The sequence below is a fragment of the Castor canadensis genome, chromosome 10, assembly GCF_047511655.1.
Source record: "Castor canadensis chromosome 10, mCasCan1.hap1v2, whole genome shotgun sequence".
Taxonomy (NCBI): Eukaryota; Metazoa; Chordata; class Mammalia; order Rodentia; family Castoridae; genus Castor; species Castor canadensis.
The window spans coordinates 33,559,193-33,574,633 of NC_133395.1; the positions used below are offsets into that span (position 1 = coordinate 33,559,193).

The 15,441-nt window shown below is 43.8% G+C and overlaps 1 protein-coding gene across 10 annotated transcripts in view; it reads right to left on the bottom strand.

Moving 5' to 3' along the window:
- Lmo7 (LIM domain 7) overlaps positions 1-12,666 on the bottom strand; it is a 185,880-nt gene extending 173,214 nt beyond the window's left edge. For 2 of the 10 annotated variants that reach the window (XM_074043207.1, XM_074043206.1), the window contains exon 1: positions 12,436-12,664. In XM_074043207.1, coding sequence (XP_073899308.1) covers positions 12,436-12,504 — 69 coding nt within the window. In that variant the 5' untranslated portion in view covers positions 12,505-12,664. Of the gene's footprint in view, positions 1-11,945; positions 12,111-12,435 lie in introns of those variants that run through there. The other 8 variants (XM_074043211.1, XM_074043210.1, XM_074043216.1 and 5 more) reach the window with 6 other exon arrangements.
- Between the last annotated feature and the right edge of the window lie 2,775 nt (positions 12,667-15,441).

A 15,441-nucleotide genomic window follows, 5' to 3' on the forward strand; every position in this document is an offset into this window, starting at 1 on the left:
AGAATTATACCTCAAACTATCCAACAATGTAGGTTGAGGATGGAGAAGGATTTTGTTTACACAAATAAATCACCTGTATTAGAGGATGTGGGTGTCTTGGACAGCTCTTCCTACCTTTGCTTTTGTGAAGTGCCCTCCCTAGACAACACGTTTCGACAAAGATTTTCTAAAGCTTGGCTTGGTTTCCTCCAACACTCTAGATCTATACTGTCAGCAAGTAAGGGATCACCCTCCTGAAACATTTAGTGGTCCTGTTCCCATTTCTTTTTCCTTGATCACTTCTCCTAATCCTGAATACCACTGATAATCCTCTTCCTTTCGCTTATGGAACCTTAGCATCCCTACCACATTCCCAGTGTTCTGCTAGGTTTTTGGCTACTACCTCCAATTACTTTCTTTTTTTGTGGCAGGGAGGTAGTACTGGGGTTTGAACTCAATACCTTTTACTTGCTAGGCAGGACTCTACCACTTGAGGCACATCTCCAGCCCTTTTTGCCTCCAGCTCTTTTTGCTTTAGCTTATTTTTCAGATAGAGTCTCATGCTTTTTTGCCCAGGGCATCCTACATAGCTGAGATTACAGACACAAGCTATCCTGTCCTCTTAACAGAAAACATTTCCCAAGTCTCCACTCTTGATCCTTCATGTGACATGGTTGTTGCCCTTCACTGACGCATTCTGTTCCATGGTTTCCAACATCACCTGATGCAGCATTTACACAAACACACACACACATACACACAAATTCAAAATCTTTCCACAATTCGCTCTCATCATCCTATCTTTGGAAGGAGACCTTCCACACCCAGTTGACTCTAAGCTCCATTGCCCTGCCTGCCAATAGGACAATCCAATGTCCCCCTGAAGGTGCTAGCACTGCTCCTACCCTACTCAAATGCCCTCATACTTCAGGATAACAACCTTCCCCAGTGCCTTCCAAATGCTTTTCCCATCCTCAGCCTTCCTGCAGCTTTGGGGTCCAAAAGGTTCACATTTCTTCCCACGCTGCCCTGTGACTGTCTCTTCCCTGTCAGAACAAGGCTCAGAAGGAACCCATAACAGCAAGTGTCCTCCCCATTCCCACCCTCACCACACACTGCCTTAAAGCCCCTGTCCTATCCCAAGGTCAGGAAGCTATTTAATAGAATCTACTTACACTTTAGTGTGTATTCATGCTTCATTTCATATGAATTTGAAGCACTCATCTATGCTTTTCAACTTAGCTTTACTTGTGAAATGAAAATGATCAGAATAATGACAAATATGGAGCAATAGATGTGACTTGACAATTCATACATGTGCCAAAACAGCAGGTAGGGTTATAAAAGAAGGGAAAAAACGGAAGAGGATGAATAGAGTGGAAGAGAGCTTGGAGTTTCCCATTAGACAAATTCAAGTTCAGTACTGGTTGTACCAGTATCAGCTGTGTGGTGCTGGGAAGAAACTTAACTTCTCTGAGCCCCTCTTTCCTCATCTATTAAAAAAAATTACAATGATAAAACAACATATCTTAATTCATATGGACAGCTAGAGAGAATAATGAAAAAACAAGTGGAAAGAAAGTCAGTTTGTACCAGTTCAGACATAGACAAGGATCTTCACTCTGCTCCCTCCCCCTCAGTCCTGACCAAAGCTCATTTGGAAGCCTCCATCCTCAGTTCTAGGTGCCATTTCAAAATGGTTCCTAAAGATCGGATATGAAGCACTGCACTCTGAAAATATGAGGTGGCCCCTGGTGTCTGAGTTGGAGCAAAAGGGAAAAGCTTTCCTCTTCTCAAATATTTTGTTAGTTTCTCTTCCTTCTTCCTTTTTTTTGTCTTGTTTGTGACAGGGTGTCTCTATGCATCTTAGACTGGCATTGAACTCATGATCCTCCTGCCTCAGTCTCCCAAGTGCTGGGATTCCAGGTGTGTGCCACCACACCCAGGTATGATTTTCTTCTTTTATTTCTTGACAGAATAAAGTTGTTTTCTGCTTTTTTGTCTCTAGAGGGTACTAGGCACAGTGCATGTTCAAACTGCAGGCCTTAAACCTTCGAGAGCTTTTCATGAGCAATAACCCCAGGTTTCATAACACCATGCTGCCCCCAGCACAGGCACCCTGCTAAGAAAGCTCATCTTCACCTAACTTATTTGGCAGTTTACTTATGATTCTGACTTTCCTTATGGCATCTTTACAACTGGTTAAACAAAGTCAATTTCTCAGGGTTTAAATTCACTTTTTATAAAACATGCCTGGAACTTGCTCAATCTTGAACTGAAAAGGAAAAAACCTGATACAAAACCAACTTCTCCTGTTGAGTGAAGCACAGACAGGAAGTCAGTCACATCATACGACTAAAAAGATTTTATAAGAAAAATTAAAAGACATGTTCACTCATCCATTTATACAATGAATACTTATTGCTACTAATTACCTACCACTATTCAGTGCTTGAAAACAACAAAAGTCCTTGCTCAGAAGATGTAAGACATTTATGTTCTATTGGAACTAACAGCTTGCAAAAGCAAGCAATAAGTACCATGGATATAAGAGCATGGAGGTGACAGAGAGGGGAAAGCAGGGGAAAGCAGGGGATGGGGGAGACATATCATTCAAGGAGAAACCCTAAGTGAGGGAAATGTCTTCAAACAGAAGAAACAGCAACACAAAGATCCTAAAATAAAATCCTTCTTTGCACACTTGAGAAATGGCAGGAGTTCATGTGAGGAATATAAATAGGGAAGTATTCAGCATACAGAAGGTATGTAAAACTATGTACTTTATAGCATCTGCTAGGGAGAGATTCTGTGCAAAGAAGAGACATGGGAAGAGGAGCCCTTGGACACTCTAGCATTTACTGATGACAGTAATTGGCAGGATTCCTCAAAGGACAATCAGAAACAAGGGGAACAGGAGAAAAACGCTGACAGCCATTGAAGGGAATGTTTTGAGAGGGAAGTTACAATCAACTGTGTCTGATGCTTTGGATAAGTTGACAATAGTTTATTCAAACAATAAGATATTGATTAGACTGAAGAAGTAAAGGCACTGAGTTTGCTTATTTTCCCTTTCATTTGGACGGAATGAAAGACTTTAAACTCCCATGAGAAAGAAAAATTACAGAACCAAAGTTTACAGCAAGTAGGAAACTCACTCTTCAAGTCAGCTCACTCTGTTGTTCTTTATAAAGAACTACTACTGAGCCAAAAGTGTCACTGCAAGTTATCAGGGATTGCAGTTCTGTACGGAACCTGACAACACTTTTCTAACCTCTCTCCTACGTAACCATCCCATCATGTTTGAAGACAGACACGATGCCCAGTGCTGTGTACCATCATCAAAACACACTTAAGCACCAAAGTGAACATCCAGTACGCAGGAAGCACAGCCATCGGGTATTTTACAGTCTTTGGAAAGGCTGTTTGTTGAGCAGTTGTGATTCATGTCTAGGATTTGCTAATGCCCATGACTTTAGAGGAAAGGAGCAGACTGAGTAGGTTAAACCTCTGTTTCAAAGTCGTGCCGATATGACAGCTATTATCCTTATTAAGAGCTTTGAGTACATCAAACATGTTTTTAAACACACCCAGTAATTACCTTTGGAAACTAAAGAGTAAGCACAGGTATGCGTAATTTATCATTTCCTCAGGCTCCAACATATTTTTGATAGTTAAAAGGCTTAAGAAGATCTGTAAACTATTACATAAGCCTGGACACAAAACACATAGTCATCCAACAAGCATTTGAGATCTGTGAGGAAATATCTCAGTGTGCACATGATAACTAGAAGAAACACTCCACCTACAAAGTATACCTTCTCCAAACTGAAAGGGTTGGGTGAATTCAGAGATGCTGCTTTATTTTCTCAACCAACATTCCCAAAATAAATGCTTTTCTGTGACTCAAATGCTGTTATGTTGAGAAGCAGCTTGATAGAAACGGGGAGGTAAAAGTGTAAGGGGAGCAATGACAGAGGTGACCACATTTTGGATGAAGGAGGCACTTTAGAAGCAGACATCTGAAAGTGCATGGTGAACAACAGGCTTCTTAGAGGAATAACAAGCTCTCACCAAAATAACAAAATGCAACTGCAAGATGTGGGTAGTGAGGCCCAAGACCAGGAAGAGCTGACCAGACCTCCCTGAAATGTTCTGTTTGATAAGATGGGGACTGGCAGGTGGCCGGGTTCAGCAGGACATTGACTAGGCGCCAACCAATTGCAGTTTCAAGATAGAATAGTTGGATCTCAGCCAGATAGAGCCCTAGATCACTCCTAGACTTCAGTTATACTACAGCTTAGCTTTCCTAAGTACCTCCCAAGCTGAAAGCTTTGCTATCCTTTCAATAAACTTTGTGCTTCCTTTACTCTTAACTCCTGGTCCAGCATCTTCAATCATAACCTTCACCTAGACATGAACCTGGGATCAGCAATTCCGTATCAAAAGGAGCCTTAGTCTCTTTACTACCCAAAGCATTCTTGGTATTAGAGGAAAAGGGCTGGGGCCCTGAAAATAAAGACCAGAACCGAAGCACACTGAACCCATCAGCACACCTGCCACACATTCTTTATGCCTAATAGCAACTTTTAGGGTGTCTGTACCTTATAAATGGCTAGAAAAACACCAGGGGGCTCTGCTTGTTCACAATGGCCTCTTGTGACTTCACTGAGCCTCCTGTGACTTCAGTGAGAGAGGACAGAACCCTCCATGTCTCACCCTCATCTTCCTCCTCAGAGGAATCCCAAGTAAAAGTGGAACAACACACATCTTTCATCTACTTACTTAGGAGGAAATACAAATGCTAATTTCTAATGATGGAGAGAATATGAAGTCAAAGCTCTCAACTCCTGCTCATGGCTCCACATTGGCTCCAAGCTGTTTGAGGATAATGTGATAACGTGCGTGAATAACTATAAAATCATTCTTTCTCTTTGGCCCAGGAGTCCACTCTCTAACTGGTTCAGGACAGTTTTATTGAAGTTGCAATTTCTTTGTATTTTCCGGTACTTTATGAAAGAGACCCACTTCTAGCTTTCAGTGCATCAGTACTGACCCCTCCCAGTTCCTCAGGAAGTACCTTGACCTATCTGTTCAGGCTTCCTGGAGGCAGGTTGTTCTAATGCCATCCCTGCCCTGGCTCCTATTAATGTGAATCAGTTCTTTCCCAAGAGGATTTTAGAAACGCCCTCATTTCTTGACAGCCCTCCCTTTCCTAGGATCCTTGCTTATAGAGGTGCTGCTTTCATGAAATAATAAAACGCCACCATATAAAGAAGAAATGGGAGGTTGGGAGTAGTGGCATGCCTGTAATCCCAGCCCTGCAGAGGTTGAGCCATGAGGATATGAGTTCAAGGCAAGTCTGAGCTACATAGGGAAACCATGCATCAAAAAAGGAGATAAAAAATGGGAGGAAAAAAATAGGATTAAGGTATTTATTTCTTGGCTGTTCAAATGTACCTTGAGAAATCTCTGATGCTAGAAATCAAAGAGTGGCTCTTGTAGAAGGGATGGAGACTCATGAGCCTTTCTGGAAACGAACTTTCCTGAGTGACAAAGTGTTCAAAACCAGACACTGATGGCTCACACCTATAGTTCTAGCTACTTAGAAAGCTGAAATCAGAACAATCATGGTCCCAGGCCAGCCAGAGAAAACAGTTCACGAGACCCCATCTCAACAAACAGCTGGGTGTGATGGCATGTGCCTGTTATCCAAGCAATGGTGGGAAGCTTAAAATAAGGGTATCACAGTCCAAGCTGGAGAATCACAGTCCAGGGTGACCTGGGCAAAAAGTGAGACCATATCTCCAAAATAATCAGAGCAAAAATGGCTGAAAGTGTGGTTCAAGTGGTAGAGCACCTGCCAAGCAAGGTTGAAGCCCTGAGTTCAAACCCCAGTACTGCCCAAAAAAATAAAAAGTTTTAGAGCTGGGGTGGTGGCTCAAGTGGTAGACAGCTGGCCTAGCAAGTGAGAGGCCCTGAGTTCAAACCCCACCCAGTGCCACAAAAAAAATAAATAAATAAATAAAAAGTTTTTGGGTTTTTTTGTTAAAAAAGTGTTTATTGATGTGTTGGTTACCTGGATATATAACTTGACAAAATTACTGTGACTGTGCACTTAAAATCTGTGTATTTTACTGCATGCAAACATTTCCTTAGTCAGAATATGCTATTCTCAGCAACTCCTGGAAGTTATGTCATTTGTGACTTCAAGATCTCTCAAGTTAAAAGGTCACCATGTCCCAGCCAGTGGACAAGCATGTTAGCCCCTCTGCAGCACTACCTCAAATGCTGCTCTCTCTGACTCACTGGGTACACTCAGGCTGCTTCCTCAATGCCATTACTCCAATTTGCAAATGTCCATTGCAGCAAAGACCTGGAGGCACTGTTGGGTTTGTTTGCAGATCTACTTTTCCACAGGGTGTGCCTGTCTCTGAAGATCCAGGAATAAGGACCTGGTGATTGAAATAATAAATTTGACAAGTGCCTGACACATAGGAGGCATAGGTATTTTTTAAGCACGAATGGTACACATGCCTATAATCTCAGACACTCAGGAAGTAGGAGGGTCAAAGTTCAAGTCCAGCCCAGGCAAAAGCTTAGCAAAACCCTATCTCAAAAACAAGCTGGTTTACATACCTGAAATCCTAGCTACTCAGGAGGCAGAGGTAGGAGAATCACTGTCCAAGGCCAACCTGGGCAAAAGCACAAGACCCTATCTAGAAAACAAACTGAAGCAAAAGGGATGGGGGCATGGCTCAAGGGGCAGAGTGTTAGGCTTTGGTTCAAACCCCATGCCACCAAAAAAAACAAAAACAAAAAGGGCATTTTTAGATGAGTAAATGGAAATCCCCGTGAGGGAAGCCATCAAGTATAAGGCAAGGATGGAGCAATGGGATCAGAACTGTCCTAATCAAACAACTGAATACACTCAGCCTTAGACACTGATGCCATTTCCACTGGGAGAAGAAGTGAGGACTGGTCCTTAAAAACGCTAGTTCTAATTTTTGTTGAACTACAGCCTTACTTTCACTGAACAAGCATTTACCAGGCACCATGCCAAATACTCAAGCATGGGGTAGTGACTGTGCTCTCAGCTGCTTATTTCAGGAGAAAAAGACCAAAGTGACGACACAGAACATAAAGAGAGAAAAGGAATGGGTAGGGTGAAGCGTGACAGTTCAGAAAAGACTTCACATAACATAACAGCTGATTTTAGCCCTCGGTAGGAAGAACAAAGATGATTGTCTCCATAAACACGGAATGACGGTGGGGAGTCCACACCTACCAGCATGGAGGGGAGCAAATCCCATGTGTGCACAGGGAGCACAAGCAATGATTAGGGAGCACTACCTGCTTCCCAGACAAATCTCCTTCAATCACACATCCACCATGGGAGCTTTACAGGAAAAAACACAAATGGTTAAGGAGAAAGGGATCAAAAATAGAGACAGACACATAGGCAGGGACCAGATTGTACAGGGCCGTGAATGCTACACTAAGGATTGCGAACTTTAAAATCCTTTCATGAGCTGGAGGAGTGGCTCAAGTGGCAGAGTGCTTGCCTAGCAAGCGCAAAGCCATAAGCTCAAACCCCAGTACCGCCAAAAAAAAATAAATAAATCAAAAAATGTAATTAAATAAGACCTTTTCATGAAAACATGATTAAAAATAAAAATAAATCTTTTCACAACGTCCCAGAAAACAAGGAACTAACAAGATCAGACTCATATTTTGAAAAAAAATAACTTTGGCTGTAACACCTGTAAAAGAACTGCTTTCTAACATAAGGATTTTTTAACAAATTTTTTTGACCATCATAGCATTTTCAAGTTTAATATCTGTTGACTGTGTTAAGACACAAAATCACAACAAACAGTTTTGCAGTCATCAGTTGGCTTTCTTTATGCAGTAGTCTGACAAAAAAATAGTTGAGAATGTTCCACCTCACCACATAAGTAGGTTATATTTATAGCTAGAGAAAAGGAAGAACCAGACTGAAAATGGAGGTGAGGTTCAGGTTCAGCCCCATCGGTCATAGCTGACATATGTCCTATTTAAACCCTGCTTTGAACAGTTGGCCACAGCTCATGACTGACTGAGACTCAACTACTTGTTACAAGTGTAGGCTACAATTTGTTTAGTTAGATTATAGTTCACTATGTACTAAGAAACTTTTAGGCCAAACTTAATTCAATATAATAATGAAAGTTATATAAAAAGGATGACGTTTACACAGATAAAGGAAAACCCATTTAGAAGGATTTTACTAATATCAATGGAGAGACACACAAAGGGCAATGTTGAAAAACAAAGACTTCTTTAAATTCTTTAGCAGCAAAGGCAAATAAGTCAAAATGTAGCTACCAGCATATCCTTGAAGGATAAAAATTGAGGCAGGTAGAGGACCAGACCGATTGGAAGTAAACACAGTTAGAGGACTCATATTTTGGTGCCAGACTTAGCAATGAACTCAAGTTGGGACCCTTAGGTCCTTATACAGTATGACAGTGATACTGAAAGAGTTAACACAGCAGTAACAAGAAAGGCGGGTGAGCAGGAAGTGGGAATTATGTTAGCCTATTCTGCCCTGGTCATAAAAATGACAGTGTTTAAGCTTCAACCTACACAACAGCATTAACTCGCAAGCTGGAAACTGGTGAATGACCCATGCAATCAGCAACGTACCCAGGTTTTAATCCCATTGGTATTTTATCTGTTTACTATAAGGCTTTTCAATGTCCTAAACCAGAGAGACAGAAGCAGCTATTAGGCATAGAAAATTAAAAGGTGCTGCAAAAGAGAACTAAAATTAGAGAGGCCAGACTGTATTTTCTACCACTTCATCATCCACTCCATGACCTTGCGAGAATCAAGCTTCCCCTTGGCCTTTGCCTCTGAGCCATGACATAACTTGGTTTTAAACCAATGTTTAACCATAAGCCAGCGCTGCTGCACTCATGCTCCAAACAACATTTCCTACCAGAAAATAATCCAATATCCTTATGTCGCATTATCTTAAAGGGTAGCATTCCTACATTTGTTTTAACTACAAAATTAGCTCCCGAGTAGACACGCCAACTTAGGATATATGTTTTTTCAGGTCTAATACATGTATATTCATGTATATATATTTAAAAATCTAAGTTCAGTCAGGCCCTGGTGGCTCATGCCTGTAATCCTAGCTACTCAGGAGGCAGAGATCAGGAGGATCATGGTTCGAAGCCAGCCGTGGCAAATAGTTAATGAGACCCTATCTCGAAAAAACCCTTCACAAAAAAGGGCTGATGGAGTGACTCAAGGTGTAGGCCCTGAGGTCAAGCCCCACCTAATACCACAAAAAAAGAGGAAAAAAAAAGAATCCAAGTACAATTTCAAAATGAACACAAAGAGAAAACAATAAAATGATAATTGGCAGAATAGCAACCACTAGCCCTTACATCTCATTCTCCCCAACTCCAAACAAATGAATTTTATTTATTTATTTATTTAGTTATTAGTGAGACTGAGGTTTGAACTCAGAGCTTCATGTTTGCAAAGCAGGTGCTTTACCACTTGAGCCACACCTCCAGTCCATTTTGCTATGCTTATTTTTGGTGATTGGGTCTTGCAAACTATTTGCCTAGGCTGACCTAGGAACCCTAATCCTCCTGATCTCAGCCTCCCAAATAGCCAGGATTACAGGTGTGAGCCAGCAGTACCCACTTCAAAAAATGAATTTTAAAAACTTTAACTTTGGTTACAAGAATAACAAATTAGCTACTTAAAACTCAAAGATGGAAAATGGAAATGGCAAGGACATAGTGACATGGAATCTGGTCATCACTCAAAGTTTTACCAGGTTATTGGAGTTTCTAGATCTCAGTCTATTCAAAACTGCAGCTGAGGGGCTGCAGTGATGGACGATGTACTTAGCTTTTGAGGCCCTGGGTTCAGTCCCCAGGACCACAAAAAACATACAGTTACATAGAAAATTGCAGCTGAAAATAAAGATAGCAGATATATTCTATATACTACATCCATAACATTGCATATTATAACACATACCTGTATGTAAATATATACACATATATGAATGACCCACTTATGCTGCAATATATGTAGAGGAAAGTTACAGAAAGGACAAAATGGCATGAGAACATCAGCAAACTGGAAAAATTTACACCATAACCTTCCTCATTTTCCAGAATACTTTTACAAAAAAACTTTGGAGTCAACATTGTAGCTTCAAATTAGGGATTCTTAAAACTAATTGGTTGTGGCAATGGGGGTAATTCATTCTGCTTCTTTTGGCAAAACAATATTTAAAACTATGTGATTTGGTTTTAAAGACACAAAACGAGATAGATGTGAATGTGAACTGCAGAAATAAAATTAACCTAACATCGAATCCACTGCTGTCATTTCAAATGTCCAGAGATCTCCAAAGAATATGTGGATATATAAATTATTCACATATCTTCAACAACCCTTTGGTGGTGGTCCAGTCATATGAGAAAAAAACCCACTTAATTTGAATTCCACTAACTATATTAAAAAGATATGACAATACCTTCAGCTCTCTGCTTGTAATGAACAAAACCCAATTATACATGATTGGCAGAGCTGCCAAGTCCTTGCTGATAAATACCTCTGCCTAGAATGGAATGGGAGAGAAAAGGGGAGCACACTTATCCCCCCTCCCCACAATGAGTATCGTTTATCACCAGAACACCTTCCTGGAGTTCATTATATACAAATTTCTCATAGAAACCCTACACAATTATGAGTAAGCTAGGACAAACAAAGCATTCTTAGTTTTCTACAATCTAAATGCTAAAAAAAGAAAAAGAAAAAAAAAAAGCGTGAGGTGATCCATAGTCACAGATTTCCTGGGCGAATACAGAGACAAGAGAACACCCAACTCCACACAGAAGTCATTTATGGCCAAAGATGCCTTCCTATTGCTTCTGTTCTCCCTGCCTCCATCTTCATCACAAAATGGCAAGTTTATTTTCTAAAAGTATGCAGAGCAAACACTACTAATGGAAAATTACAGTTGGCAGCCTTGACTTCTCAAAGTTTATGAATGAGCAAAAGTTATTGCTCTTAACTACATAGCTGGAATTTTTCCACTCTCATTTCAATTCAAAATACAGTGTTTATCCTTCTCCCAACCCTTCAAGCCCTCCCCTCACCTTCAGACAAGCTCAAGGTTTCAGTGCAGAAATACATGAAAAGCTGACTTCTTGGCCTTCCCTACAGTCCAGGGGGCAATGCTACTCACATTTCACATTCTTGTATGTTGAAATACATTTAAAGTTTGTTCTCTTTACTTTTTCCACATACGTACATGTGTTTCTTTAAGGAAAAACAAATAGTTTTATAATACTGTTTGCTCTGGTATTGGTGAATACCTTAAAAAAATCTTTACACCTATTTGGAAATGTAGTAAGTTGAGGGAATTGGGGTGCTTGCCTAGCATGGTCTAGCCTTGGGTACCATCCCTAGCTCTGAAAAGAAAGTCACACACGTACTCGTATGCATATATATACACATGTGTGTTGATTAAATAGGCACGAGGTAGCAATAACTCCACAATTACTCTAACGGCTTATGTAGAGAATTTTCTAAGAAGCGGGTTGTTCCTGATTCACATTTGCTTAGAAGACTTCTTTTGACCCATTTAAAAAGTCATCTTGGGGCTATAGGGTGTAGTTCAGTGCTGGAGTGCAGATGCAGGAGGCCCTAGGTAAAAATCCCCAGCTGGCGCGTGCGCACACACCCACCCACCCTTTCTCTCTTATTCAGAAGAATAAGGCCAGAAGAGCTGGGGCTACAGACATGCGTAGCCTAGCCCCAGGCCTTGCAATTTATCTCCATCTCCAGAAGAAAAAAGGGAACGGAAAATTGGCCATTAGGCACAGCTGGGATAGCGACCACCCGGGATATTTTAGTCTCATCGGCGCCGACAATGAAGAAATACGTACCTGGGCTCCACTCCCTGGACCGGCTGCTGCCCAGAGGAAGCTTCCGTGCAGGTGTGTCTCCCGTGTCCTGCTCCTCCATCCGCGCTCTCTCCCCACCCGCACGCACCCTGAAGCCACCCGCCGTCCAGGTAAGCGTCGGGCATCCTTATTCTGGCCACCCCAGAGAAATGCATCCAAGGACCCTGGCCCAACTGTGCGCCGCACGCTCTGGGCTGGGCCCACAGTGTCACCTGGTGGACCCGCAGGACTTGGGCGGGTCCTCAGGGATGCGCTGTACCGGGATGGAGCGGGCGAGCGCTGATGAGCTCTTGGGGACGCCAGTGGGACCTCTGGTTGGGGAAGGCTCGGCTAAAGTAAGGTATACATTAGGAGATAGGGGAGGAAGAACTTGCCAAGTCCCCCAAACTGCAGCGGAGCAGGCATCGCGCGACGCCGGTCCGGGAACGACAAACTCTTTTGCAGAGAAGAGCAGTAAAAGTCACTCACTCACCTCCACCCATCTCTGAGCCTCGGCGAACGCCACGGAGCAGTCGGCCTCTGCCTCCCCCACCCCTTCCATGACTAGGACGAGAGAGGAGAGGGAGGCTCGGGGCCGCGCAGGAGCCGGGGTGTCCCCACGCGCCTCTGCTCGAGCTGCAGGACGCCGACTCTCTCTCTCTTTCTCTCCTCTCTCTCTCTTCTCTCTTCTCTTTCTCTCTCTTCTCTTTCTCTCTCTTTCTTCTCTCTCTCTTTCTTCTCTCTCTCTCCTCTCTCTCTCTCCTCTCTCTCCTCTCTCTCCTCTCTCTCCTCTCTCTCCTCTCTCTCCTCTCTCTCCTCTCTCTCCTCTCTCTCCTCTCTCTCTTTCTCTCTCTCTCTCTCTCTCTCTCTCTCTCTCTCTCTTTCTTCTCTCTCTCTCTCTCTCTCTCCCTGTGTTGCGCTCTCTGCAGTTTAAGTTTAGGAATGAAGAACTTGGAGGCGTCGCTTTCTCCAAAGTCCCGACCGGAGCAGTGCGGGAGGAGTCGGAGTCGCGGAGCCGCAGCGCACAGCACCAGCCCGCACAGCGGTTTAGACTTCAAAAGTCGCAGCGCTGCCACCGCCCTCCCCTCCGTGGCCCCGCCCCGGCCCACCCCGGCCGGCCGAGTCTCCGCTTCCGTCCGCCCCCCTCACAGCGCCCCCCGGGACTCCCCGCCGCCGCAGCCGCTGTGGTCAGACTGTCTGGCAGGGAGGTGCCACCGTCCGCCAGGGGGCCGTGGTCGGTCCCGCGCCGCCCGCGCACACAGCGGCTCCGCCCCAGGGGATGCCACCCGCGTCCGCATCCTTCCCGCCTCTGCCCGCCTTCCCTCTCCCGGGGCCCCTGGAAATCTCGTGCTCTCGGCTTGCGGCTGCCCGGCCCGCCTGACATACCAGGAATAGCTGCACACAATTGCACCTTTCTGGGCCAAGCAACTTCCCCCGCGGGGACACGGAGTCGCCCGGCCTGGCCCTGCCGGCCGCCTTCACCTGCGGCCGGACCCCAGGACTCGCGACTCCCACTCCCGCCGAACCCGCTGTCCCACCTCCAGATGCTAGGAGGTCCCCACCCCCGAGCTCTCCGCCCATCGCAACAGTCCATCCCTCCCGGTGGCAGGTGAGGGTAATGGCGCTGACAGTGCAGTCCATTTCCCCGAGGCCTGGTTAGCTCTGATCTATCAGGATTGCAGGTGGCTACTGTGGAAGGGACCTGCCACTCAATCCCGCGCTCTTCGCATAGAGTTCGAGTGAGCAGAAGAGAACTTTGTGTTTCTCCAGCCTCCTGCCAGCCAGCCAGGTTCAGGCCCTTTGGCCGCCCTCAACCAAACCCTGACCCTTCCTGGTGTGGGTACACTCAGGGCCTCAGGGCGCAGCAGGGTGACAAGATATCCAGAGGTGGTGAATAGGTACACAGGGCCATAGGGTGGAAGGCTCACAGGTCTTGAACGCTTGCAAGCAAAACAAGGTCTTCAGAAAGCAACCTGTGCATCACTCTAGGTTCCCTGGGACCTTTGTCAAGGCTCCCAAATTCCTGTCCAGGCCAATTACAACTTCACCTTCTGGGGAAGATAAAGATCTGTTCCCCTCACCTGAAAAGCAAGCAACCCCGTCCTTATTTTTGTGGTTGGCTGTTTACTTTTTCGAATGAAAAAGTCAAACAGAACAAAGAGACTAGTATAATGAATGCCTAGCGTCTATATTTAACAGTTGTTTGCACTTGGTTCTATTTACTTCATCACCTTTTCTGCTGGAGTTTTAAAGTTAGATAGACTTCGCCCCTAAATATTTCAATATACATATCATCTTAAAAAGGACACTTTCTTGTATTACCCAATACCATTTCACACCTACCTAAAGCTAGGATAATTGCCAATTCATACACAATCAAATTTCCCCACCTGATCCCAAAATCTTATAGCTGACTGACTCAGCCCAAGATCCAGTCACTGACCATGTTCTGCATTTAATTACATCTTTTTCACCCTAAAAGAGCCTCCTCCTGCCCTCCTTCCCCCCCCCCCCTTGTTTCTTGGAATGACACTGAAAGAACCAGGCTGCCTTCTGGATTTGTCTTATAGCTTTTTTGTGGTGTCTTAAACATATTTCCTCCTCTGTATTTCCTGTCTGGTGGAAGTTAGATCTGAAGGCTAGATTGGAACCCACGTACTCTTCTGAATAAAACCATCTGGAGTGATGGTTTCTGTTTATTTGGTAGGTTTATTTTTGTTTGACTTTTTTTTTTTTGTCTGTATGTAATCACTGGTTCTGTTTAAAAAGCTGACAAGCTTCAGGAAGACAGTTGTTCCTGCTGAAGTGGTAGGCCACTGAACCATCTCTGTCTCCTGCCTACCCTCTGCTTAGCCCAAACCCAAGACAGGACAGAATGATGAAAGAAAGTAGAAAGACATTTCTTTCTTCTTAGCTATCCAAGAACTTCTCTGTTAAATATTTAGCAAATACATTGTGCAAGAAAATACTGAATGTCATGAAACATAAAAATTTTCAAATCTAAACACTAAATCCTATGCACTCCCAGTCCAGTAGAAGCACAGCCACTCTGCAAGCCTCATGCGGGTTACTGTTACCATGTTATGCTAGTTGAAGCAACTGACCTTTACAGCCTCAGAGACAGTAGCTCAGAATGTTAAATTCACAGGCTTGGGAATCTGAACAATTTACTTTGGCAAGATAGTAAAATCAGAATCTCTGTACTGAAATTTCCTCATCTGAAAAGTGTGGAGATAACTATTTCAAAGAATTATTGTGAGAATTAAATATGATGGTGGATGTAGAAACCCAGGGTATATCAGAGAGTAGGCAATCGACAAAATGATGGCTATTTTCCCCTTCTCTCTCTCTCTCTCTCTCTCTCTCTCTCTCTCCATCCCTCCCTCCTTTCCTCCTTCCTTCCCTTCTTCCCTTCTTCCTCCTTCCCTCCCTCCCTCTCTCCCTCCTTTTGTTATTCCTTCCCTCCCTCCCTTTCTCCCTCTCTCTCTCTTTCTCCCCC